Below are 27,926 nucleotides of genomic sequence, written 5' to 3' on the forward strand. Positions count from 1 at the left end.
GAGTAAGGCAGCAGCTGAAGAACAGAACCAGAGTGTGAAGCCCTTTAGGAACTTAGGTAGTCTTTTTCCCTCCCACTCTCTGTCATGTTTTGTGGCATGTGTTTGCTTCATTTTGTCTTGCTTCAGTTCAGCTTTCTCTTTTTCCCAGGCCACATGGTGGAACATGGCTGCTGCTGCTCCTGCCACTGCGGCTGCTATGCATGAATGTTGGGGTAGAATCAAAGTTTCTTGCTTGAGCAGCTGGGTGGATGGATGCTAAAGATACTGCTGGGATGGAGAACACCAGATAAGGACCAAGTTTGGAGAGGAAGATGATGAATTCAGTTTTTGATAAATCAAGTTTGAGATACTCATGGGAGAGGCAAGCAGAGAGAGCCAAGAGGCAGTTGGGTCTGGAGAATGAGTGGGATGAGTGAAGGTTTAGGTGTAGAAGCTCTAAGAGAGGAGAGCAGAGGACTGATAAGTGTGAGACACAGGCTGTGTGAGGCACGGGCTGGCAAGGAGGAGTAGGCCAAGTAGATTGAGAAGTAGAGAATAAGTGGTGCAGGGGCACAGAATGGGACAACATGACTGTCTCATCCTCTGGCAGTCTCTTCCTCCGGCAACCCAGCAAGATAGGCAAGGTTATTTTATGGATGAGAAAACCAAGGCTCCGAGAGGTCAAGTGCCTTGTGAGAGAGGTCATGCTGTTGATAAGGGCAAGGTGAGTCTGGGATTCCAGTGCAGGCTCTGAAGGGCGAGTGAGGCAGGCCTGCAGGAGGAGCCCCCAGTAACAGGTGGTCAGTGGGTAGGCAAAGCGGGAGGATATAGAACAGGAGGCCAGAGTTAGGCTGAGGTCTAGCTGTGGCATCAGGTCAGGCTACTGCTGCGGGTTCCTGGCTCTCCTTCCTGCTTGGACAGATCCTACCTCCGGTGTCCCACCAGGGCCCTTCCTTAAGGAAGGAAGCTGAGCATATGAAGGAGGATATTTAACACCCTGACTTTCCTCCTTTGAAAAAGCCTCTTCTTGTTTGTTCAGAGTCTTTTCCTCAAAATAAACAGATTGTCCAGAGTCTGGTGAATGAGTGCTGAGGGTGAGGACGTGACCAACTGCAGTTACTAGTCCAGTGTCTTGTTCCCCTCTGAGGCTGGCAGGAAACTGAACAGAGCCAGCTCTGGCAGCATGACCAGGTATCAGGCACCTCGCTTTGTGTAAAAATCACTCTCTGACAGTGTCTCCTTATGTTGTCCAGGCTGGTCTTGAACTCCTGGGCTCAAGAGATCCTCCTGTCTCAGCCTCCCGAAGTGCTAAGTAGGATTACAGGTGTGAGCCACCACACCTGGCTGTAAAAATGTACTTCTTCTCCAGCCTCTTTTGTATAAATCGTAGTAAGGGATGGGACTAATGATGTTATCTGTGAAAATAGCCACCATTTACCCATAAGACAAAACTTGGGGCCCATCTACCCTGACCACATCATGATGTTCATCTGCAGCTGTTGCAAGGTGTTCAGATTGTGTAAACACAAATGGCATAAAAACTTTAAAAGAAGTGCAATTCTCGAAAATTGGACTAAAGCATTATGTAAAGCATCGGATAATAATGAGCTTACAGTGGATAATTCATTTGAATTTGAAAAATACAGAAATGAGCCTGTCAAATACCAGCAAGAACTATGGAATAAAACTACTGATGCAATGAAGACAGTTGGAAAGATCAAACAAATGCCAAGCTAAATTTATAATGAATAAATTGAAGAAAAATAAAGGACTATAGAAAGCTCAGGACATCAAAGAAGTCAGGCAAAACTCATCTTATCTTGACCCCTCTTTCAGGCAAAGGAAAGCAGCTGGAAGAAAAGATGATACAACCGTTACAACAGGATGCAGACATGAAAGAGGCTTCCTAAAAATCTCATTGTCTATAACCATGTCTATAGTTACATTTGAAAATCTCCTTTGGAGACTTAGAACCTCTAAATTATTGACTTATTTTTTATATAAGATCACTCAAATGAAAGGTGATTAAAAATCATCCACATTGCTGTCTACAAAACATCAGATAATATGGATGTTAGATTGCATCTCATTGTTAAGTCTTTACTGATAGATATGTTTGTAAATACAGAAATGAAATGTGGACATAAAATGGTTATGCTATTTGGTTAATGGTACTAGGCAACATTTCTGTAATTAATGACATTCAAAAATTTATGGCTAGTGATATATATAAAGTAAAATTTTCTTTGCAGTAAAATATGGCCTTTATTGTTATAGAAGGGAGGATATAAGGAACCAACAGTTTGTATGAAAATAGCTCAAATAGTATCTTTTATTTTGATTTTAATATTTCTTATTTTGGTTTATTAGCATCTTAGAACAAAATGGCCTTGTATAATGAAGCCTAGTTATGCTTGACTGTTTTGACCTGTTTTAATTGTTCTGACATAGTTGGGGATGAAAGCCAAATAGCATTTGCCTGAAATGACTGACACTATATAATTTCTGCTTTGGCAATACTCAGTTCTAACTTGTGATTCCTGGTAGAACAGACTTTTTTTTTGAGCCTAGCGATGCTCTAGAAGCAGATGTTATCTTAGTGCCTTTTAAAATTTGTTGTGTGGTTTTCTTTTAAAAAGCCACACAATAATTTTGGAAAACAATGTATGGGTAGAACATCTGTCTGTTATTTGCACGCAAAACCACTTCTAATGGGTACAAAGTTAAATTAGGAGGAATACGTTCGGATGTCCTGTTGCACAGTAGGGTGACTATAGTTAATGTATTGAATGTTCTTGCTACAAATAAGTGATAAATGTTTGAGTTGATGGGTGTGCTAATTACACTGATTTGATTGATACACATTGTATGTGAAACAGTACATATACCATAAATATTTACAATTGTATTTCAGTTTAACTTTTAAAAAACATTTCTAATGTAAAAGTATCTCTCAAACTGTAGGTTAACTTCTTGATTTATATTTAAATATGAATCTTAAGCAAAATAGTGAAAATAACCACCTTGATTTAGTGTTTTTGTCCCATATGTGAATTGTATATACTTAGAGGACAATAAAATCAACTGAACTCTAAGCTTAGAATAGGACTGAGGGGTAATTTTGCACAGCAGCTTTACGAATGGTACATTGTTACATTGATGCTTCAAAACTCTCTCTCTTTCTCTCTCTCTCTCTCTCAGTAAATGGCCAAAGGGATTAGTACTTTACCTTTGGAGGTCCTCAAAGCATTATTTGGAGTTGATAATACTTCAGCTAGAACCAAGTAGAATCTGTTTTTTTCTGAAGATTATCGGTAGCATAAATGTGATTATAAACAAAGTACACTTAAGATGTATATCTGCAATGACTGCTATTTATACAAAATTTAAATCTGCAAATGGAAACAGCATGCTTATGGGTTATTAAAATTGTCTAAAGTCTTTGGTTCTTTATAGTACACGTGTTGATTTACAAATAAATGATTTATTAAGTGATTTTTTAAAAGTATCTCTCTGAAAACTCCCATGGAAACCAGATTTTTGTAATCTAAATCTGATTTTTTTAACCAAATTGTCACTTACTGTACATATTATCAAACCACTTTATAATATCTGTAAAGTCAAAAAATACTTGTACTCCCACCTAACACAATCTTTTTCACTTATGTGTGTTTTCAGTATTTGATCATGAGCAGACATATTTTTATATACTTCTAATATGTGAACAAAATTTTGTATACTTTTTTCGTCATCTTTGATTTTGTTTTTAATTAAGTCTTATGATCACACATAATTTTTAAATTTGTATGTATCTCCTCTAATCCTTTTAAGTTCGCAAAAGCACCATTCCCAATCACAAATACACAGGAGTTCTACAGTTTTATGTTTTTGAATGGCTGTTTAAAGACAATCCTAAATTACAACTTAGTCTGACTTAGATTGTAAAGAATTCAAGAGTGAAGTTTAACTTGCTACTATTTTTAAAGCATTTGACCTTATAGATCATCTATAAAATGTGAGAAGTGTTAATCCTTATTTGATATTACACATAAGCCACACTAAAATGCCTTCCAATAAATAAAAGGAACCATTTTAGATACAGGGAATTCAAATTAGATTGGCATAGTTAAGGCCAAAAATTTAAAGTATACATTGCTACCTTATCGTCAACCCTTGCCTTTAAGAAGTGACGAACACAAAACACAGGTGAAACCTTGCTTGGTTCTGAGACAGGGAAGGAATTTCCCCAGTATTTAAATATATTCACATATCCAGTTATATTAATCTAAATATAAAACCAATCTCCAATAAGTTTTGTTTTGTTTTTTTGAGATGGAGTCTTGCTCTGTTGCCCAGGCTGGAGTGTAGTGGTGTGATCTCAGCTCACTGCAACCTCTGCCTCCTGGGTTCAAGCGATTCCTCTGCCTCAGCCTCCTGAGTAGAGTAGCTGGGACTACAGGCGTGCACCACCATGCCCGGCTAATTTTTGTATTTTTAGTAGAGATGGGGTTTCACCATGTTGGCCAGGCTGGTCTTGAACTCCTGACCTCAAGTGATCTGCCCACCTTAGCCTCCCAAAGTGCTGCAATTACAGGTGTGAGCCACACCACACCTGGCCCAATCTCCAGTAAGTTTTAAGATAGCATTCACCATCTTTGGAAAGTTGAACATTACTAACAAAGCCTAATATCTTTAGAAGGGGTAAACAGTGATAGCATTTACTGAATCACAATTACTATTAAAATTCAAAAAACTAAACATATTCATTTAACTATAACCCAGGGTTTAGTTTTAAATCAGGACTGCCCAACAAAATATTATGTCAGTCATTCATGATCTGAATTCTGATGTATGAGAGCTATCAAATTATGGTACACATAAAAAAGTCATGAGACATTTCTGTTTTGTAATAAATAAGGCAGTGGCCAATTATTACTCATTGGTAGCTTTTTTGAGATAAGCTATCTAGTCTATCCTTTCTGCCTTCTTCTTAATGTGGGCAAAGAGCATTTTTGTTCCAGGGATGTACTTCTAGGGATTCTCCAAATGCTCCATCAGGGTATCCTCTCCCCAGGTGATGCCTTTGTTCTTACTGGCGTCTGTGTAAGAGAATCCAGTGGCCTGGACAGGTGGAGATTAGGCCCAGTTTTGTCCCTGCCTTTGTTTTCCATGGTGTAGCACTGGGCACACTTCTCAATACAAATCCTCTTGCCTTTCTCAATATCACCCATATTTAATTCTCTCTTTTGTCGCTGGCGCTAGGAACGTTCCCATTCGGGAGGTGGGTTTTCCCCCCTTTTTTTTTTTTTTTTTTTTTTTTTTTTTTTTTTTTGAGATGGAGTCTCTGTCTTCTGTTGCCAGGCTGGAGTTCAGTGCCTGATCTCGGCTCACTGCAAGCTCCGCCTCCTGGGTTCACGCCAATCTCCTGCCTCAGCCTCCCGAGTAGCTGGGACTACCTGGGACTACAGGCGCCCGCCAGCATGTCCGGCTAATTTTTTGTATTTTTAGTAGAGACGGGGTTTCACCACGTTAGCCAGGATGGTCTTGATCTCCTGACCTCGTGATCCACCCACCTTGGCCTCCCAAAGTGCTGGGATTGCAGGCGTGAGCCACCGCGTCTGGCCCTCTCTGTGTACTCTTTTAAACCAAGTATCATACTACAAACATTTCCCCACACTGCTAGTCTTCATAACTGTATATTTGAATGCCTTAATTTTATTTTTTAACTTTGATCAATTTTTAATAGAGATAATCCATACATATGGAATAAAATTTAAAAGGTACAGAATAGTGTCATTGAAATGTAAGTCTTGCTCCTCCCCTTCTCCCCTGTAAACCCAGATCCCTTCCCTGGAGGCCTACATAATGAAAAGTGTCTTATTTATGTACTTCAGAGTTATTTTATACATATATAAGCACACATGACTATACTCATTCTTTTTTATGTAGTAGCATACCCTATGCACAGTCTTGCACTTGGGTGATTGTTTCAGACCAGTTTATAAAAGGCATCCTCATTCTTTTTAGTGACTATGTAGTATTCCATTGAATGATTTACCATGACTTATTTAGTCTTTATTGAGGACATTTAGGTTATTACTAATCTTAGGCTTTTACAAACAAAGCTATAATGAGAATTCGTGTGTGTGTGTGTCTGTGTGTGTTTCACACATGGTGAGTACCGAAGCTGCATTTCTAGAAATGGTTTTCTGAGTCAGGATATGTGTATTTTAAATTTAGTGGACACTGTCATAATTGTCTTCCATAAAAGTTATACCAATCTGTACTCCTGTCAGCAATGTAATGATGTAATGCCTGAATTTTAAATTTCCAGCACTGTAGAATGCTTTTTCTTTTTTTTTAAGGCAAGTTTTGGAGCAGGAGTGAAAGTTAAAAAGCTTTAGAGCAGGAACGAAAGGAAGGAAAGTACAGTTGGAAAAGAGCCAAGTGGACGACTGGAAAGACAAGTGTCTTTTTTCTATTTTTAAAGCCTTTTTTTGTTGTTGAAACAGGGTCTCATTCTGTTACCCAAGCTGGAGTGCAGCAGTATGATAATGGCTCACTGCAGCCTTGACCTTCTGGGTTAAAGTGATCTTCCCACCTCAGCCTCCTGAGTAGCTAGGACTAGCTAGGCATGTGCCACCACGCCTAGCTCGTTTTTTTCTTTTTTCCCCAAAGTAGAGATGAGATCTGGCTATTTTGCCCAGGCTAGTCTTGAACTCCTGGCCTAAAGCAATCCTCTTTCCTCCACCTCCGAAAGCGCTGGGATTACAGGTTTTGTGTTTGGCCTTAAAGCTTTTTATTATAAAATATTTTAAACATACAGTAATGAACCATCATGCAGCTAAAGCCATCCTCAACTCATAATGGCCAGATAAGTTTGTCTAAACTGGTACTCTTTTCCTGTCTCCCCCTGGATTATTGTGAAGCAAATAACAAATATCATACTATTTCATTCATAAATATTTCAGTATGTATTCCCAAAAGATAAATACTCTTGGCTAGGCATGGTGGCTCATGCCTGTAATCCTAGCACTTTGGGAGGCCAAGGTGGGTGGATCGCTTCAGCTTAGGAGTTTGACACCAACCTGGGCAACATGGTGAAACCTCATCTGTACAAAAAAATACAAAAATTAGCCAGGCATAGTGGTGCACACCTGTAGCTCCAGCTAATTGGGAGGCTGAGGTGGGAGGATCACTTGAACCCATGAGGTCGAGGCTACAGTGAGCCGAGATTGCACCGCTACACTCCAGCCTGGGCAACAGAGTCAGACCCTGTCTCAGAAACAAAAAAACCTGACTCTTTTTAAACTCTTTAACCACAACATTATCACCATATGTAGAAAATACTTCTTCAATATCAACAAATATTCAGTTAACATTCACATTTCTCCAGTTGCTTTTTTCTTTACTTTTAGTTGTTTTATTCAAATCAGGATCCAAACAAGATCTAGACACTGTATTTGGTTCATGTGTCTCACAAATGTCTCTTAAGTCTTTTTTTATCTGTAAGTTCCCCCTCCATCTTTTTGTCTCTGCCCCTCGTTATTTGAGGAAACAGATGTTTGTCCTATCAAGTTTTCCACAGTCTGGATTTTGTTCATTGTGTCCTCCTGGTATCATTTCACATGTCTCTCTATCTCTTCTATTTCCTGAACATTGAAAGGTAGCTCCTGAGGCTTGGTCTCATTCAGGTATGATTTTTTTTTTTTTTTTTTTTTTTTGCGTGTCTGCTGCTAGATGGTAGTGTGTTCTTACAGCAAGAGGGAAGTAATCTCAGGCTTTTTTTCTCTCTTTTTTGTAATGATCATTTCTTAGATGCATTATCTTATTAGATGCTATCATTCCTCCTTCACTTACCAGATGGAATCTTTTTTTTTAGAGATAGGGTCTTACTTTGTCACCCAGGCTGGAGTGCAGTGACGCAATCACGGCTCACTGTATCACTGCAGCCTTGACTTCCTGGGCTCAGGTGATTCTCCCACTTCAGCCTCCCAAGTGGCTGGGACTATAGGCATGCGCCACTATGCCCAGCTAATTTTTGTATTTTTTATAGAGACAGGGTCTTGCCATGTCAAGGCTGGTCTTAAACTCCTGGGCTCAAACGATCCACCCACTTCGGCCTTCCAAAGTGCTGGTATCACAGGCGTGAGCCACCTCACCCGGCCGGAATAGTTCTACAGGACCAACAGGATGCGCTCAAAAGAACTCATCATGACCAGCAGCAGCAGCAGTGTTGTTATTAGCATTTTATTCATTTTTTAGTTTTGTTCATATTCAGTAAGTTTGTACTGAATAAAAATTGCTTATATAAAAGATTTGCTTTTATAGTTATATACATTGGAGTTTATATTGAGTTTAAATTTTAACATATTTAGATTAAATCAACAATGAGTAACCCAATGATTTTTTTTTTTTTCCTTTCAAAGGGTGGTCTGTGCATTATTCTAGTTCAAGAGACACTGGTATCAGGCCATAGTGTTACGTTTAAAAAATTTCTCTAAACTGTGAGCTTTTCTACTGTGAGCCAGAGATTGTTTCTTTTTTATTTTTGTTTTTGTCTTACTATCCCAGTACCTGACATACAGAAGGAAGCAGAGCTTTAATGGCTTGCCTTATTGTGAGGAATTCCCTGCAGCCTCCACGTTGGTCCTCTTTGTTGATAAACATCAACATCCAGTCTGTTAAAAATTGTGCTTTTCAATGGCAATTTCACTATTTAACATGGCTCCCAATAGTAGTGCTGAAATGCTGTCTGGTATTTCCAAGCACAAGAAAACTATAATGGGCCTTATGGAAAAGATACACGTGTTACATAAGCTTTGTTCAGGCACGACTCATAATGCAGTTGGCTGTGAGTTCAGTGTTCATGAATCAACAATATATTTGAAATAAGATGTTTCTAAATGGAAACACACATAAAACAAGGATATGCATTTTTCAATTAATGAAAATAGGCCAGGCATGGTGGCTCATGCCTGTAATCCCAGCACTTTGGGAGGCTAAGGCAGGCGGATCATTTGAGGCCAGGAATTCGAGACCAGCTTGGCCAACATGTTGAAACCTCGTCTCTACTAAAAATACAAAAATTAGTTGGGTGTGGTGGTGTGCACCTGTAATCCCAACTACTCGGTGGGCTGAGGTGGGAGAATCGCTTGAACCTGGAAGGCAGAGGTTGCAGTGAGCTGAGATGGCACCACTGCACTCCAACCTGGGCAACACAGTGAGACTCCATCTCAAAAAGAAAAAAGAAAATGTTGTGACCAGAGACAAACAGGAACCTAACTCTTCATTTCCTCTAGGAGCCATGGTTCAGTGTTCATGATTTCAACAACTTTATAGAACATAACTACCATAAAGCCAAAATAATACAACATAATGTGGAATTTATAGCAGATATGAACGTAAAGTATATAACCATGAAGATAGTAGGGTGGTATTCAGACATATATCGTTTTAAGGCAGGGCACAGTGGCTCATGCCTGTAATCCCAGTACTTTGGGAGGCCGAGGTGGGTGTATCACTTGAGGTCAGGAGTCTGAGACCAGCCTGGCCAACCCTGTCTCTACTAAAAATATAAAAATTAGCCGGGAGTGGTGGCACGTGCCTGTAGTCCCAGCTACTTGGGAGGCTGAGGCAGGAAAATATCTTGAACCCAGGAGGTAGAGGTTGTAGTGAGCCGAGATCGCACCACTGCACTATAGCCTGGGTGACAGAGCAAAACTGTTTCATTAAAAAAAAAAAAAAAAAAAGTTATAAGTATACTGTTTTAAGATTATTATTTTTTTTTTTTTTTTTTTTTGAGATGGAGTCTTGCTCTGTCATCCAGGCTGAAGTGCAGTGGTGCGATCTTGGCTCATTGTGACCTCTGCCTCCCTGGTTCAAGTCATTCTTCTGTCTCAGCCTCCCACGTAGCTGGGACTACAGGCACCTGCCACCATGCCTGGCTAATTTTTGTATTTTTAGTAGAGATCGGGTATCACCATATTGGCCAGGCTGGCCTCAAACTCCTGACCTTGTGATCAGCCCTCCTCGGCCTCCCAAAGTGCTGGGATTACAGGTATGAGCCACCGCGCCTGACCAAGATTCTTATATTCCTAAATACAAGAGTATTTTTGGCAGGCAAGTAATGATAAAAAGAAGATGCATATGCATCTATACAGCAACCACCAAAAATAAGACAAATGGACATAAGCAGAAATTCAATAGTGGTGACACAAATTAAATTATTAATGATAATTCACATAGGAGATAAAATTGAATAAAAATAATTTTCCAACTAAAGGTAGAGAAACGAAAATCTGAAAACAGAAATAGAAATCAAACACCATGATAGATAAATCCAAACATACTAATTTAATGTAAATGGATTAAATACTCTCATTAAAAGGCAGCATTTGTTGACCTTTTATAAATGCAAGCAATTCTATGTTATTATCAAAAAACATACTTTAACATTAAAAGACATAGACAATTTGAAAATAAAGTGATAAAAAAGAAAAAATACATACCCAGTCTGTTAAGTGGTTGTCCCAGCCCTGCTCACACATCTCTCCAGACACAGAGCACTTACTATCTCCTGAGGCAGCCTTCCATTCTTGGATAGTTCTGATTGTTAGAAAGTTACTCCTCAAAGCTAAAATGCCACCAACATTGTCATAATTCTGTCCCCCCTGCACTAAGAGGACTTCCCTGGCCACACGCTACATCCCTTTCTAGTGGTACTGACCACACTCTATTATAGTTCCTTGTTTCTGTGCCTGATCCCATCCAGACTGTGGGCTCCCCAGGCAGGGACTATAGCTGTGTCATCTGTGGCCTTTTCAGCCCCTAGTCCCGGGCCTTCCACAGAGGAGGTGCCCAGAAACAGTCTGTGGAATCAGAGAATGGATTGTCTCAGAAGTGGTCTCTTCTTCAAGTTAAACATTCCTTATTCTTCTTATGTTCTTCATGGCTTCCAGACCCCACACCACTGTCCTCATCTCCATAGGCTCCAATTGGCCAATGTGCCCTTAATCTATGCAGCTTGGAGTTGAAGACAACATGTATGGTATGGAATGGCCAGGTTCAAGCCTGTGCTGGACCCTGAGGACAAAGATGGATCCAACTTGGTCCATCTTCAAGGAGTTCACCGCCTTGTAGAGAAGATACACCTGTAAACAAACACATGCAGTAAAGTGTTACACACACTGAGAGAAGCTTGCATAGGGAACCGTGGGGACATAAAAGAAGTACTAAGTCTTAAAAGGGAGGATGAGGACAGGAAAGGCTCAAAGTGACACTGAATTAGTGAGGACTTTAGGTTGTAGGTAACAAGAACCCCAGCTCAAACTAGCTCAAGTGAAAAGAGAATATTTTAGATCTCATAACTGAAAAGTCTGTGGATAGACTTCAGGCACAGATTGATCCAGAGACTCAAACAATGGCATCAGGACTTGGTTTTTCTTCCTCTATCCCTTAGCTCTGCTGACCTCAGAATTGGCTTCACTCTGTCCTGTGTGGTGCCAAAGATGGCTGTTGGTCACACCACACTTAGAATCTATAGCTTAGCCACCCCTACTTTCGTATACATTCAGCCTAAGAGGCCCAGGAAGGATTCTGGATAAATCACTGCTCCAAGGAGGGTCATGACCCCCTTGGAACCAACAGATGGGGCTTAGCCCCACCTCAACTATATGGGCTGAGAGCAAGGGAGGGAAGGGTGACTCCCCAAAAGGAAGAGAGAGGTTCCGTTCCCAAAAGAAGGAATTCTGGGAAGGCCAAGACATCAGACGTCCACGATGGCCTCAGAAGATAAGTAAAGAATTTTTGGATAGATAAGAAGACATGGTATGTTCCAGGCAGAATAAGAAGCATGAGAGTTTCTGAGGTGTGAAGCTGTTCTGGGGAACTCAAGTGCCTGTTTGCTCCAGACTACAGCAGGTGCTTTAGGTGCCCCATGTATATTTGTCTGGCCCTTCCATTTCAGTGCCAATTCAAATGTCTGTTGGAAATAGACATTTCAGGCTGGGTGCAGTGGCACCCTCCTATAATACCAGCACTTTGGGAGGCCGAGGCAGGAGGATCACTTGAGCTCAGGAGTTCAAGACCAGCCTGGGCAACGTGGCAAAAACCTGTCTTTACAAAAAATGCAAAAATTAGCCAGGCATGGTGGCATGCACCTGTAGTCCCAGCTACCTGGGAGGCTGAGGCGAAAAGATTGCTTGAGTCCAGGAAGTGAAGTCTGCAATGAGCCAAGATCATCACCACTGCACTCCAGCCTGGAGCCGGGGTGACAGAGTGAGCACCTGTCTCAAAAAAAAAAAAAAAAAAAAAAAAAAAAAGAAGAAGAAGAAGAAGAAAAGAAATAGACATTTCAGTGTCTATTTCTACCTGCCAGCATCCGCACATTTTGTCTCAGGACTTTTGGAGGGACCAGGGCTATCAACCCATGTGTCAGGCTAGACATGCTGGAGAATTCATGTCCCTCGAGCAGCCCTCGGCCAATGACTGACTCCCCTAACCCCCTTGCCTCTAATGAGAGGTAACTCTGGATGTGTTCTACCCAGGCCTCTAGGGTTCCCTAGCAGGGCTAAGCTTGCTAAAGGTACACCTTATTAAAGGTTCCGTTCACTCCTGTGTTACTTTCCCACTCTCCTAATTGTGTTTCCCGGGATCACGTCACACATGAACCACTTGTACTCAAATCCATGTCCCAGGGCCTGTTTCTGGGAGAATCCAAAATAGCCTCAAACACATTCTTCTAAAAATAAAGCTTAAGTCAGTGTCAACACTTTTTTTGCTTTGTTTTACTGCCACACTGTCCTATTTACTTAGGTGGGATAACAAATATGCATAACATCTGAGGTACAGCCCCTCCTTCCAGGAGCTCCTGGTCTGAGGGGAAGGCAATAATAAGCATTTCATGTGCCTTCTCGGCCACGAATCCATTTGCTCCTTGGAAACCTGCAAGGTTTGCAGGACCAAGATTCTTGTGTAAGTGAGGAACACAGAGGCTCAAAGTGAGGCAGTGACTTGGCCCAGGGTCCCAGAGCTGATGATCCCTGGCTGACCCCTTTCTTGGCTTGTGCCTGTGTCAGCACCATCCAGGTGGTCTCTTATCACAGAGAATAATTAGGGAATCCCTCCTTTCTCTGTGGGTTCAGCCAGAGCTCCAGTAAAGACACCCACATCTGTTGCTTGTTTTCTAAACATTGATAACTTTGAAGGTAGAAGATTAGAAGCACCAAAAAACAAACAGCACTCTGATCCCCCCAGGGGCTGCTTTACCTATTGCTCCCTCTTGGACTAGGGGCTCTCCCAGTAAGAGACTGTTTTCCATGCAGTCAGGGCCATTCTTCCCAAGAACAGGGACTTACACAAGGATGATACATATGAAAAAGGGGAGACTCGTGGGATGGGAGCCATCAGGGGACACAGACAAAGGCATCTAATTTAGGGCAGGGGAGATTTCCAGGAGGAAGTAGCATCTAAGGGTGAGTTAGCCTGCCCCAGGAGGAAGGGTAGGGTGTTCCAGGCAGAGAAAGCAGCATAAGCAAAGGCCTGAAGATGACACAGAGCATGTGAGTATTTGAAGAACTGAGATTGTCCCCTCCTGCTCCTTTCTGGGGTGAAAACCCAAGCTTGCATCCTCCACCCGCATTCCTTAGTTCTCCTACTCCTTCCTCCCACCCCTTGCCTGGAGCAGGCTGAAAAGGAACAGGGAAGGACCCTACCCATCTGACAGATGCACTGCCTGTGCTGGATCCTTCCACTTGTCCTGCATGGGCTCACCACCCTTCTCCACTCACAGTAGGCTGCCTGACTCTGGAGCTTCAGTCTGGGTTGAGCCAACAGAAGGCAGTGGTAGAAGACCACAGGATGGGAGGGGAGAGAGGGAAATGTGCTTGTTCCCCTGGCTCTCTCCCTGTGAGAGGTTAGCCTCTACCAAAGGCCACAGCTCCAGTCCTGATGCCCTCCCCTCCACTGCCCTCTCTGAGTTCCAGTAATAACCCCTTCCTCCCCTCGCCCTGTTAGCCCAAGTAGTTTCCATCCTCACTGTTGCTAGCCAGACATACTGCACTATTTTGTCTTGATTTTCTAAGCCCTCACCACACTCTAAATTACCCATTTTCAGGGTGCCAACTGTTTCCTACCTGGACCCTGGTGACATACAGCCCTAATCCACAGTTAGAGGATGGACAGGATGTGCTAAGCCTTGCAAAATGCTGGAAACCTGGGAGGAGTTATTGGTATTCAGCTCAATTCCACCTCACTTGCCTATGCTTTTTTTTTTTTTTTTTTTTTCCAAGACAGAGTCTCGCTCTGTCACTCAGGCTGGAGTGCAATGGCGTGACCTCAGCTCACTGCTACCTCTGCTTCCTAGGTTTGAGCAATTTTTTTGCCTCAGCCTCCCAAGTAGCTGGGATTACAGGTGCCCGCCACCTCGCCTAGCTAATTTTTTGTATTATTAATAGAGATAGGTTTCACCATGTTGGCCAGACTGGTCTTGAACTCCTGACCTCAGGTAATCCACCCACCTCGGCCTCCCAAAGTGCCAGGATTACAGGCATGAGCCACTGTGCTGGGCCCCTCACTTGCCTCTCGCCAGTCCAACTCATGAGGGTCCAGAGCTGTTCTAAGCACAATATTTGCAGCAAATAACAAATCCATAAGGATGTATTACTGACCCTGTTTTCAGAAGAGGAAACTGAGTTTCAGAAGAAGAAATTGCCCAAATTCATGAAGTCAATTAGAGGCAAGTCCACTGTTTGGACTCCAGCCTAGACTCCAAAGGACCAAATGAGACAGCAAGTGTGAAGATGCTTTTGCGACTATGAAGAGCCACCATACCTGTCTGAGCTAAGAACTGTGGTGTGATGCCTGTCCCTCCCCACAAGGCTGAGTCTTGAAGAAGGTCAGATCTGGTAGGAACCCTAGAGATCAGACAGTCTCACACCATCCTGTGCAGAGAGGGAAACAGGTCCAGAGAGGACAAGTAGTTCCGCCAAAGATGAATATTTGCTGTTGGAATCAGAATGAGAATCCAGAATGCACATCTTCAGACACCTCATAAACACATCAGTGAGAAGGACGTAGCACTCCCCTTAGAGAGGGATTTGGAAGACAGAGAAGAAGAGGGGATAGAGAAGAGGAAACGAGCTGATTTCTGGGCTGTAGCATTTCAGATTTGGGGAATGCAAGGGATTAAGGACCAAACTGATAAGCCAGGAGGAGATAAGACCCTGGAGGCACAGACACGGGCTCCTCATGAGTAATGAAATAAAGTAACTTGATGTGACTGTTAAACTTCCTCTGTGAGTCACATTGCATTTCCCCCCAGTGACCCAGGCTTCTGAAACTGTTGACAGGTACCATCCACACTCACTCTCTCAACATTTCCCCCCCACTTCCTAGACCTTGAGTTAGAAACCTCAAATATATCAGAGTCATCTGGTTAGGTGCACTGAAAAGTCAAGATGTAACTCAAGGGATACCATGGTGGAAAAGACACAACTGGTCTCTGTTCTCATAGCGCTTCCAGTCCAATGGGAAAGGCAGGCCCCAAACAGATAAACAGAAGATTGGGTTGAGTTCTATGAAGAAAACAAACAGGGATCTGGGTGGATGATGGTGCCATTGACTGAGACATAGAAAATTGAAAGGGAAAGAAGTCAAGAGTTCCGGTCCCCACGTTATCCAAACAGAGACATCAGGGAGGTTGTTGGATACGGGAGTTTGATGCTCAGAGGAAAGTTTTGGGCCACAGGTTGAAAAAGTCTCCTACTGACCTTTGAGGCTCTCTCAGGTTCTATCTCTTCTTGGAAGCTTTCTCTGATAACATAATTCCTAGGGGTCTTCCCTCTCATGACCGTTATTCACTCACTCATTCTCCTCTGTGCTAGGCTTGGTGCTGGGAATGTCTTGGTGCCCTCGATGAATTTATGTTCTAGGTGTGGAGTCAACCGATAGAGGAGACAATTGTAACACAGAATGGTAAATGTTGTGTGAGAGGAAAGCCCAAGGGGCTGTAGGAGCAGAGAAAGTGGGCCTCTGTGCCAGTCAGGTCCTGCAGGAAGAAGATGGCTATCTCATATGGATAATTCAAGAAGGCTCTATTCAGAGATGTGCAGGGAGTGGGGAAACCACAGGGGTTGTGAGATAGCCTGGAGCTGAAAGCACTTGGGCATCACTACCACCCCTAGGCCTGAAGAGGAAAGAGAAGGAGGTGGTTACAGGAATCTAGACTCAGGGAGAGCTCTAAGAGAGGGCTGAGGGCAGAGGGAGCTATAAGCCTCAGGTGAAGATGCAGCAAGAACAACAACAAAAGACTTTGTTTTTTTAAGTAAGTGAAATAGATCAGAATCATCTGGTAAGGTGTTACTGAAAAGTGAGGCAGGGGATGGAGGTAGGGAGACAGGAGAAAGGAGGAATTAGCATTTATAAACTGGATGCTCAGGGAAGGCCTCACCAAGAAGGTGGCATTTAAGCCAAGACTTGTTGGCAGCATATCTCTAGGTGAGTCTTCCCCTTATCCCTTCAATCAGCTCATCCTACCCTCAAACACCATCCACCCCACTCCCCCATCTTCCCCATCCCAGGGTCAGGGCCATGTCTCCAATGTCTTTGGATTAGGGAGCTCCTTGAAGTCCCTGTCAGACTAGAGATCCCCAGGGACAGGAACTCTGTTTCCTCCTGCTCTTTCTCATCCAATGACAATAGAAGCTGCCATTATTAAGCCTATGCCTCATGCTAGGCCCGGCTCTAGGCATATTATACACATCACTTCATCTAAGCCTCCTGGCAAGGCTCCGGGGCACAGCTGGGGAACATGAGGCAGCTCAGCCCCCTTTCCAAGGCCCAGCTGCTTTCCCTGACATGGTTCTTGCTTTATCCTCACCCCAGAGAAGGGGGAGTAAAGGATAGACCTTAAATTCTACTTTTTTTTTTTCTTTGAGATGGAGTCTCGCTCTGTCACCCAGGCTAGAGTGCAGTGGTGCAATCTTGGCTCACTGCAACCTCTGCCTCCTGGGTTCAGGTGATTCTTCTGCCTCAGCCTCCTGAGTAGCTGGGATTATAGGTGCATGCCACCACGCTCAGCTAATTTTTTTTTGTATCTTTAGTAGAGATGGGGCTTCACCATATTTACCAGGCTGGTCTTGAACTCCTGACCTCATGATCCGCCCGCCTCCCAAAGTGCTGGGATTACAGACATGAGCCACTGTGCCCAACAATTTTTTTTCTTGAGATAGGGTCTCACTTTGTTGTCCAGGCTGTAGTGAGTGCAGTGGCACAATCTCGGCTCACTGCAGCCTCGACCTTCTGGGCTCAAGCAATCCTCCCACCTCAGCATCTCAAGTAGCTGGTACTATAGGCACATGGCATCATGCCCAGCTAATCTTTGTACTGTTTGTAGAAATGAGGTCTCACTATGTTACCCAGGTTGGTCTTGAACTCCTAGGCTCAAGTGATCCACCCACCTTGGCCTCCCAAAGTGCTGGGATTACAGGCAGGAGCCACTGCTCCTGGCCGACCTTAAATTCTTGAAGGACTGTAAAAGGGAACACAGATCAGACTTCTATTTTATGTCTCCAATGGGTGCAAGGACCAAAGGATAGAAGTCAACAAGAGGCAGTTTTTGTTAAAATGTGAGAATATCCTAACAGTCCGAGCTGTCTGGCTGCCTTGCAGGCAGTGAGCTCCCTAGAGGTGTGCAAGAGAAGCTGGATAGCCTCATGTCAAAAATGAAATAGAGGTGGGGTGTGGTGGCTCACGCCTGTAATCCCAACACTTTGGGAGGCCAAGACAGGCAGATTACTTGAGGTCAAGAGTTCAAGACCAGCCTGGCTAACATGGCAAAACCTCATCTCTACTAAAAACACAAATATTATCTGGATATTTTGGCACACCTATAATTCCAGCTACTCAGGAGGCTGAGGCACAAGAATTGCTTGAACCTGGGAGGCAGAGGTTGCAGTGAGCTGAGATCGCACACTGCACTCCAGCCTGGGTGATATGTTTCCAAAAATAAAGAAATGGGAGGATCTGTTAGGCTCATGAGGGATTTGACTAGGAAACTTGTGAGAATTCTTCCAGTTTACATTCTAGAATCCTAAGATATGATTCTAAGACTTTGGTTCTAAGATTTTATTAGAACAAAAGACAATCCCTATCTTCAAAGAACTCACAACCTAGCAGATGAGGTGGACAAATGGTTTCTTTCTATAACTGTCATAAACAGTCCTACAGAGTAAATGCAAGGCCATGGGCAGGATCTGAGAAGGAACCCTGACCAAGCCAGGACTGCATGGCTAGTCTCAAGAACCATCTGCATCAGAGTCATTTGGAAATCTTGTTTAAAAATGCTGATTTCTGGGCTCCACTCCAGATGTCCTGAATTAGAACCTCTGGAGTGAAGCCCAAGAGTCTACTCAGTAAAACAAACTCCCATGGGGATTCTTAGGCAGATTGAAAACTGAGGCAGGACAGGCACAGTGGTTCATGCCTGTAATCCTGGCACTTTGGGAGGTGGAGGTGGGCAGGTCACTTGAGCCCAGGAGTTCGAGACTAGCCTGGGCAACATGAAAAAACCCAGTCTCTATAAAATACAAAAATTAGCCAGGCATGGTGGTGTGTCCCAGCTACTCAGGAGGCTGAGGGAGGAGGATCACCTGAGCCCAGGAGTTCAAGGCTGCTGTGAGCCATAATCACTCCACTGTACTCCAGTCTGGGTGACACAGTGAGATCCTGTCTCAAAAAAGAAAAGAAAAGAAAAAAAGAAAAAGGAAAAATGAGATTGCAAGCTTAGGTGATAAGGATGACTTTTCTAAGAGGTGATCTCCAGATTGAGAAAAAGGAATAGTTGGATCAAAACAAGGTGGGTACAATATGCCTTAGATATATTCTGAGATTCTGTAATTGAGAGTACGTGCCTCAGATATCCTGGAGCAGACCTCTGCAAGGGAGTGAGAGAGCTGGCCTGAGGCTGTTATTAATTATTCTGAGGCAGTGAGCTGGTAAAAGGGTGCTCCACAGGGTCCCTGGGAGAAATTCTCTGGAACTGTTCTTTCCTCTGCCACTAGCCTCCTGGCTTTTATTCCCCAGCTGCCCCAGTTCTCTGAAGCCTGCAATGTCACCAGCGAGGAAACAACAGTTTGAGTGAGGGCATGGTGGTGGAAAATAAACTGTTGTGGGACAGAGATGAGTAAGGTGTGGCGGTACACAAGTTGGCCAGGCACCGTCAGGAAGTTTTGAGGCTTGATGGAGGAAACACCTGCTGGTGCTACTCAGAGAGAGAGGGGTGTGTAGCAGATTTTGGGTCTGGGCTCTGCCACCTGGGCAAATCCCTTCTCCAACTGGGCCTCTGCATCCTATGTAGAAAAGTTTGTGTAAGAATCATATTAATTTGCTGTTGACCCTTTGGTTTTAATACTTTGGACTCAAAGGTCTCATCTGACCCCAACCATAAGCCTGTGAAGAATGCATGGTGGAACTATACCAACCGTACAGCGAGGCCAAGTCCCGGTGAGGGGCAGCTACTCGCCCACCACCACACAGCCACACCGCAGCAAAGTCGGCCCCTGGAGATCGGCCTCATGTTGGGCTTGCTGAGGCCCAGAGGAGCGAGAGGCTTTCGGTCTCTGGTCCAGGAAGCAGGCGCTGCAGGGGACGGAAGGGTCGTAGCCCACAGCCGGCGGAGGCCAAGGAGCTGGGCGGAGGCACTCAAGGCCAGCCCCGGGAGAAGTGGGTGTGCTGGGGCCCGGGCGGGGCCGGGGGAGGGGACGCCTGGGGGAGGGAAAAGGGAGCCGAGCGCGGGTGGGAGCCCAGAGCCAGAGAGCGCGCTGGGCGGTGCCGGGCACCCGCGGAGTGGAACGGGGCCGGTGGAATGCACAGGGTCGCAGTGCCTGGGTCACCCTCGGTCAGAGGCCAGCGAGCAAACGGGCGCCCCAGAGCCTTGCTGAGAGACAGGTAAGGCACCCACTGAGCTGGGAAGGCTGAGCTACAGCCTGGGGTGCAAGTGAGGGGTCTTCCCGCCTCCCTTCCAAGGGTCACGGCGCGCTCTCCATGAGACTGTGGAACCGACGGGGAGTGGGGCAGGGGTGGGCGCTGCAAATACCGAGCAAGTCCTCCAGGGTCCTCCCCGATCCTCCCGAGCCCAGTGATCGCGGAGCAGCATGTGGGAGTAGGGAGCTGGGCTCTGCGCGCCCCGTCTGGAAACAGTGGGGACTTGCGCCGTTACTCCCAGCCCTCAAGACGGCGGCAAGAAAAGTTCCTCCACACCCACAGGAGTGCAAGCGAACACCTGCGGCTGGCAGCCAGTGCACGCGCAGAAACGACACTTCAGGACCCAGCACAGTTTTATTTGGCCGGGGCCACTGGCTCTGCGGAGCTGACTTGCCCATTCCCTCTACCACACTGTGTCCCTCACCCTGTCTCACCTAGTCCCGGGAAAGCTGGGGACTCCCCAAATCATTTTCTGCTGCCAGTAACATAGGTCGAGGCTGGGAGTCGGGAGACTTGAGTTCTAGTTTACAGGCTGTGTAAACCCGGGCAGTCACCCCTCAGCTCTGCGCCTTGCGCTCGCTTTTCTTGGGTCACCATTTGTAAAATGGGCCTCCTGCTCCTGTTGCCTGCATACCCCGTGGGACAGGAGAAAGGGGGATTGGACCTGGGAGTCTCTTATCTCGAAAATAAGTGAGTTTAGTCCTTGCATGAAAGCCCACCGAAGTATCCCCTCCTAAAATCCTCTCCCGCTCCCCACTAATTTGCATATAAGGAAACTGATACCCCAGGGGAGATGATTTACCTAAGGTTACAACAGAGACCAAACAGAATTAGAACCGAAGTTTCCTCAGTCCTAGCCCAGGGCTCTCTCCACTTCACCTACAAAGGCATATTGTAAACGTGTGAGCGCCTCCTTATTTCCTTGCATCCGTCCACTTTGTCTGTTCCTGATGGAGGAGACCCATGCTGGGGGTCTGGAAACTGCTTTCAGATTTTCTTGACTCCTTGAGATGATAACCATCACCTTCTCCATCCCTCACTTACTCCATACCTCTCAAAGCACGTCCATAAATTTAATGTGCCAGTGGTCAAAATACCTTCTGAGAGGGAAGAAAGACAAGAAACTCCATCTTATTGATGAGGAAAATGAGGCCTAGAGTGATACTCAACCAAAATGCATGACTAGACGTGTTGGCATAGTAGGGGCAGGAACCCAGGTCTCCTGATTCCCCCTCTGATGTGTTCTCCACCAGCTACAGGACTACGGAATGTACCCCTCAATGATAAAGGACTGCAGGGATGATCAGAGAGGGTGGGAAACAAGGAAGGCTTCTGGAGAAGGTGAGGTTCCTGGGAATCAAGAAGAATAATAAGAACCTCCTGGTTGCTTCTGAGGCTAGGAGAGCTGGGGTGGGAAAGGAGACATAGAGATGGCTGTTCTTGATAATATGGGGGGAAAGGAAAGATATGGAGACAGAAAAGGAAACAGTGTGACCAGGCTGCCTGATAATTTTCTTGTATGTTTGCAATTTCTAAAACTTTCCCATCTCTTGTCTCCTCCAGTTCTCATGTGAGTTAGGCAGGGCAGGGATCATTATCCCCATCTTATAGATGAGGTTCAGAGGAAGTAAATGCAGTGCTCAAGGACACAGAGCCAAGAATACAGCCAAGATTAGACTCATGAAAGGAACACTTGAACGGCAAGATCACAGGCCGAAGGACCGGGGAGTTGGACTGTGTGTGTGTGTGTGCAGTGGGTGGGTGTATGTAGCCACACCCTGGGTAGGTACACAGGGAAGAGGGTTGCAAAGCCATTGCTGGTGTTTTGAGGCCAAGAATGTTTGCCCTTTGGATTGAATGGGGTCCAGGTGCAGGGAGCATCTGGGCTTCCAAAGAAAGCTTAGAATTCCTCCTCCTGTGACTCACCCCACCTGACTGAGATGACTTCTTTTCTTTGAGCCATCCCTTCCCCAGACCAAATGAAATCTGTTTTGCCCTTCCCTGGAGGTTGCTTTTTAAATATTGTAAGCTGTTTTCATGAATGTATATGTGTGTGCCAGAGCAGAGGAATGTTCTTAGAGAAGAGGCATTGATTCATTTATTCTTGAATGCCTGCTAGGTATCAGGGCTGGGAAATAAAGAAATGTATGAGGCACAGGACCCTGCCCTCTTACCTCAAAGTACAGTTACACACACACACACACACACACACACACACACAATGTCAGTACAGCATAGTGCTCTAATAAGGCTTCGTGCAAAGCACTTTTGGGAAAAAAAACAAGAGGGAGAGACTAACTGGCTAGGGAGTGAGGAAGGAGGTGTCCCAGGAGAAGGTCTACAGAGATGAATTAGAGCTGGGTCTTGAAGGATGAGTAGGAGTTTGCTGGGCAGGCAAAAAGAGGAAGGGCATTCTTGTTTAAGAAAACAGCATGAACAAAGGCAAGAGATGTGCAAGTGCAAGGAGTATTTGGAGAGTGGCCTGTAGTTCAGTGTCATGGGTGCAGGCCACTGAGAAGAGCTGTGGGGAGATGAGGCCAGTGCCAGAGTCACATTTCAAGGCGCTTCAGTGGTAATCAGAAGAGTTTAGAGTCTGCCCTACTGGCAGAAGGGAACTTATAGTGGAAAGGTCTGTGGAGGGGAAGTCAAGATACTTGGTTTCTGGCTCCAACTCTGCCACTACTGGGCTGTGAGACTTTAAGCAGGTGACTGCCTTGGGGAGGAGGGTCTATTTTCCCACTGGTTGAATGAGGGGGTTGCACCAACAACATGATCATGAAGATTTCTTCCAGCTCAGATTCTATTCCTTTGTCCTTCCAACTGGATGCTAGGGGCTACTCCTTCAACTCCTCTCCCACTCCACCAGCTCTCCAGCCCACAGGAGGGGTAAGACCACTGAGGGGACGGTGGCAAAACTGTACACCCCAGGAGCTGTCTTTGGATCACCTACCTGCTTTATGTGACTTTTTCTACCTGCCTCTCTGTACTTCATTTCCAGACACTGAAGACGCTCATTCGGAAAGAGGAGCTGAAATGGAGCAATGGGAAAGAAAGACCCAAGGGTAGAGTTTCACTTTTCCCCAGAGCAACCTGAATGAAAACCCCACTAAGATCCCCAGTTCATCCCTCAGATCACAGCTTTATTCCCCAAATAGGGGTTGGACAAGTGCAAGGCAAGTGCATTTTGTGAGAACCTGTTAATGTGTGGGAAATAGCAGGAACAGAGAGTGAACCTGGCTCATCTAGGGAATCAGGAGTAGGTCTGGAGCAGCGGAGTGCATGGGAGATGAGAGCATAAAGGAAGGCTACCTCCTCCTCTGAAGCTTACCAAGCTCCATCTCACTGGGTCCTTGACTAAGATTGGTGGGAATCTGTGGTGCACGAAAAGGCCATAGTAACAAAGTTAGAGGAGATGATGCCCCATGACACTAGGAGGCTGTGTCTGGTGTGATGTGAAGCTTAGATGTGAGGAAACACTGCCATTTGTAGTGGAAAGAGCACCTGAACAGTACCCCCAAACACCTGGGTTCTTGTCTGAGTGCTGCCATTTACGGGCCATGTCATTTTGGACTAGTCACTTCTCCCTTCTGAGCCTCAGTTCCCTCATCTACGAAATGGAGGGTTGGCCTGGAATCTAGATTCTAGAAGATCCTTAAAGTCCCTGTCAGCTTGGCCATCTGCTCACCTTCTTTCCTCACTGGCCTATCTTCTATTTCAAGGCAAGACCTCTCCAGGGCAGGAGCTCTGTCTTCCCCATCCAAGGATCTTGGTAATCGGGGACTCTCCTGGACAGGGAAGCCAAGGAACTCAGAAACAGTGGCAAAACTCCCCTGTTCCTGACTGCCAGTCCCCAGCTTGAGCCCCAGAGGCAGTCCCAGAGCCCCACAGAGAACCAACCTGTGCCTTCATCAGCTTTCTGCCTCTCCTAATTCAGACAGGAGGCCCTTGCACCCAGGCCCTCCCTCCCACACAAACCCAGCACCTAGAGGTGTGGAACTATGGCCTCTTTCCTCCTCCTGTCAGAATCACAAACATCCTAGTCTATCCAGAGAGGCCCTGAGGTGTGAAAGGTCTCATGAATCTTTATTCCCCTCATGGAACACTGCCTCAAAGCCCCCGCTGACCTCCACACTGTCCCCTTCTCCCACTTTCTGCAGAGTCTATCTCCTCCTCAGGCTGGATCATCCTGGCAGGTGAGCTGTGAAGAGGAAAAACAAGTAAATCCCTCAGTTTGGCTCAGCTGAGATATTAGATGTAAGTCAGTCCCAGGGCTCAGAAGCATCTTAACTTGTGAGGAAAACGTCCCCAGCCTTCTCTATCTTGGGATTTGAGAAGCTCTAGAAATCCTCCAAAATGCTTCTCCCATCAGCCTGTCTAACTTCCCATGGTGTCACAGCTTGGTTTCATGATTCAAATCATCACAGGACGTTAGAACCAACTGGGACCCCTTCATTTTGCAGATGCAGACAGAAGCTGAGGCACAGAAAAGGGAAGTCTTATGTCCAAAGTCACACAAGGAGCAGCTGAGCCAGGACAACCCCCTGGGTTTCCATTTCCTTCACTGTAAAGTAAGGGCATATAGCCTAGATGGGCTCTGAAGGCCCTTCCAGCCTCTGCTCTACAAAATACAACCACCGCCATCTGTGCAGTGTCTAGTGCCAAGCACTACATGATGTTCTTTAATTTTCACAACGAAGCTCTGCTACAGATAGTGTTCATTCTGTGACCGTGTTCATATCCTGTCTATCTGAATAGATTGGGTGGTAACACATCATTTGTTCCTATGTAAAATATCAACGCAGCTGCCAGCTGGCATTCTCCCACTCATGTCTTTTCCCTTGGGATTCTAAAAGGCCCTTGCTAAGGTAACCCTTAGGAAAGGGAATGTTTTAGGCTGCACCATCAGCTGGTCCCTGAGTGGGAGTCCACATGTTAAACAGGTTTCTCATGAAGTCACCCAATGAAGACACTAAGTCTGGAGTTGGGGGACAGCAATCAGAGGCCCTTTGGTCACTGCACAGTTCCTTTAACTGCAACCCTAGGCTGGCCTGACCCAGCTGCTGCAGGAAGGGGAGGGGCCGTGGGAGGGGGTCAGAGCCCACAGCAGGACTATTGCACAATCCTTGGGGCCTGGCCTTGGGCAATCCACCCTGGTTCCTTCCTTTTCTGCCTTCTCTCCTGCTTTCTAGCTCTGGGCTTTCCCAGCTCCGAAGTCAATACTGAGATCTCAGATGTGTCCAGAGACATCCTGAAGAGGCTTGGGGGTTGAGGAGCCTTAGTGTGTCCACAAGGAGACTCCTGAAACTGACTGAGAGCCAGCGGATTTGCCAGCTGGTGAGTCTTCCAGATTGAGATTTCCCTCCCTCTCCCTGTCAGTTAAAACCCCTTTCCGATGATACCTAAGAAAACTGAATGGTAACTGCCCTGCCCTGAGATTGGAGCTCGGGACGACTAGGAGCTTTCACCTTCACAGTATGTGCTGCGTCCATTCTTTTTTTTTAAACCTATATGTACATATTTGCTTCTTGAAAATAAAAAGTTTTTAATCTTCTGTATAATACAAGTGTATACTCATAGCAAGCCTTGAAGGAGGAGGCCAAGGATGATCATTTTTCTTTTTTTGAGACAGAGGTCTTGCTCTGCTGCCTGGGCTGGAGTGCAGTGGCATGATCTCGGCTCACTGCAACCTCTGCCTCCTGAGTTCAAGCGGTTCTCCTGCCTCAGCCTCCTGAGCAGCTGGAAATACAGGCATGTGCCTGGCTAATTTTTGTATTTTTAGTAGAGACGGGGTTTCTCCATGTTGGCTAGGCTGGTCTCGAACTCCTGACCTCAGATGACCCGCCCGCCTCAGCCTCCCAAAGTACTGGGATTAAAGGAGTGAGCCACCGCACCTGGCCTATTTTTTTAAAATTGTGCTTAAAATACACACAAACATAAAAATGTACCATCTTAGTCATTCTTGAGTGTACACTCAGTAGTGTTAACTAGATTCACCTTGTTGTGCAGCAGATCTCCAGAACCTTTTCATCTTGCAAAACTGAAACTCTATACCTACCACACAACAACTCTATGGTCATCTCTTTTGGTAGATGAAGAAACCGAAGCCCAACCAGGGAAAGGAACTTATTTCCTTCAAAGTAGGCTCCTCCAGACACTTACACTGTTTGTTTGTTGTCTACCTGTGAAATTGCCTGAGGCCCCTTCCTCCTTCAACCCTTACTTAGCCGTTTCCTCCTCAGGTCTCACATCTGTCTCTACCCCCACTTCCCCACTTTGTTATCCTCTCTGCCCCAACTCGTGACTCAGCATCTTGCACTAAACTATTTCAAGACTCTTGTAGCTGGGCTCACTACCTCAATTCCAGCTCCCTCCAGTCCATATGACAGCCAGAGTATCCTTTCCAGGCACAGATCTGACCATTTTATCTTCCCTAGCTACAGAATAAAGTTTCAGCTCTACAGCGTGGCTCTCAAGGCTCCCCATGATCTGGCTCCTATCTCTCCTGTCCCACATTCTATACTATTCTTCTACACATCTTACACTTCAACCTCTTTATGCTACTTTCCATTCTTCTAAACATGTACACACTTTGTTGCGCCTTTGCTCATGTTGCCTTCCTTTGTCTTCTCTGCCTCTTAAAAACCCTTCAAGGTCCAACTCAAATGCCTCCATCACTGTGGACACTCTCTGAGCCCTGATCAGTATCCATTACTTATTCCTTTCAGCCTTAGTAGCTCCTGGCTTGTCCCCTGCATTATATCAGAGCCCCTGGATCTGGGCGAAGGCACTGGATCTGAGCCACCCCGAGCTCCCATCACAGGGCCTGGCCCATATTGGTGATAACTATCTGGATGATTTTTTGAGTTATTTATTTCCTCATGCTGCTCCTACTTGCTATTGGCAGACATGAGGAAAGAAGCAGCCACAGATCTTTTGCCTGACACATGGGGTAGTAGATGAGAACGTATATCTCCTGGATCTTAACTCAGTGAGCTCTTGTTCTTCTCCCCTCCTCCATCCAGACAGGACAGCACAAGTACTAGATGGCAGAGGGCCCCAAAGGCCTTGCATAAAATGCTGCCCAGTCCTGGCTAATTGCTTTCATAGAGCCATTGATGAATATTTATCATGGTCAGAATGATCATCTTTTCCAGGGAAGAGATCTTATGGTTAATAGTCACATTAGTTAACTTTAGTTTGTTAACAGTTCTGCCCATATGATGGAGGACTGAATACTTGGCCCATAGAGAATTCCTTAAAGTGGACATCTTTACTAGAAACTATTGAGAGAAGGATAACACCCATTCAGTCTTAGGGCAGTCCCCTAGAAAAAGGGAATACCTAGCCAGTCGCAGGGTAGTGCCCTGGGAAAGGAGAACACCCAGTCTCAGGGTAGTCCTCCAGATTGGAGGAAGAGACATAGCCCTGCTGACCAGGTGCATGTGGCCTGATGATATCCTTATCAAAAACAAGAGGATAGCCACATATTGCCTTATATGTTAAGTGCCGGGGGGAAGGGAAGGCTGTGATGATAAAGGCGGTGTAGTGTGGCTGAGGGGTGGGGAGCACTGAACGGAGGCTTCCCTAAAGGAAGTGAGTGTGGGGCCTTGTTTACAGGGAATGACATATGGTTTTTCAGAGACATGGATGCAAGTCTGTTTTAAGATGTTCTTTCTGACTGGGCGCAGTGGCTCACGCCTGTAATCCCAGCACTTTGAGAAGCTGAGGCGGGCAGATCACGAGGTCAGGAGATCAAGACCATCCTGGCTAACACGGTGAAACCACATCTCTACTAAAAATACAAAAAAATTAGCCAGGCATGGTGGCAGGTGCCTGTAGCCCCAGCTACTCGGGAGGCTGAGGCAGGAGAATGGTGTGAACCTAGGAGGCGGAGCTTGCAGTGAGCTGAGATCACGCTACTGCACTCCAGCCTGGGTGACGAGTGAGACTCCGTCTCAAAAAAA

The 27,926-nt window shown here is 45.4% G+C and overlaps 1 protein-coding gene, 1 long non-coding RNA gene and 2 pseudogenes across 8 annotated transcripts in view; 2 read left to right on the top strand and 2 right to left on the bottom strand.

Moving 5' to 3' along the window:
• Positions 1-163: 163 nt before the first annotated feature.
• LOC108537609 (probable ribosome biogenesis protein RLP24 pseudogene) lies at positions 164-3,070 on the top strand (annotated as a pseudogene). The gene is made up of 2 exons (XR_001887863.1): positions 164-212; positions 1,370-3,070. The product of XR_001887863.1 is annotated as a probable ribosome biogenesis protein RLP24 pseudogene (transcript).
• A 1,841-nt stretch (positions 3,071-4,911) lies between these two features.
• On the bottom strand, positions 4,912-5,210 carry LOC108537615 (cytochrome c, somatic pseudogene; annotated as a pseudogene).
• A 5,167-nt stretch (positions 5,211-10,377) lies between these two features.
• Positions 10,378-27,926, bottom strand: part of LOC108537624 (uncharacterized) — a 72,743-nt gene continuing 55,194 nt past the window's right edge. Inside the window, exon 3 of the long non-coding RNA XR_001887868.1 lies at positions 10,378-11,132. This is a non-coding gene — a long non-coding RNA (uncharacterized LOC108537624). The remainder of the gene's footprint in view (positions 11,133-27,926) is intronic.
• The window catches only part of KCNE3 (potassium voltage-gated channel subfamily E regulatory subunit 3), a 12,715-nt gene continuing 4,552 nt past the window's right edge, over positions 19,764-27,926 (top strand). Inside the window, exons 1-5 of one of the 6 annotated variants that reach the window (XM_017885236.1) lie at positions 19,834-19,926; positions 22,961-23,024; positions 24,120-24,216; positions 24,423-24,530; positions 25,152-25,296. Coding sequence is in view for 1 of the 6 variants with exons in the window: in XM_017885235.1 (XP_017740724.1) it covers positions 19,844-19,926 (83 nt within the window). In the remaining 5 variants the exon portion in view is untranslated. Of the gene's footprint in view, positions 19,927-22,960; positions 23,025-24,119; positions 24,217-24,422; positions 24,531-25,151; positions 25,297-27,926 lie in introns of all 6 variants that reach the window. The other 5 variants (XM_017885237.1, XM_017885239.1, XM_017885238.1 and 2 more) reach the window with 5 other exon arrangements.

Source organism: Rhinopithecus bieti, unplaced genomic scaffold (genome assembly GCF_001698545.2).
Source record: "Rhinopithecus bieti isolate Rb0 unplaced genomic scaffold, ASM169854v2 scaffold_14549, whole genome shotgun sequence".
Classification (NCBI taxonomy): Eukaryota; Metazoa; Chordata; class Mammalia; order Primates; family Cercopithecidae; genus Rhinopithecus; species Rhinopithecus bieti.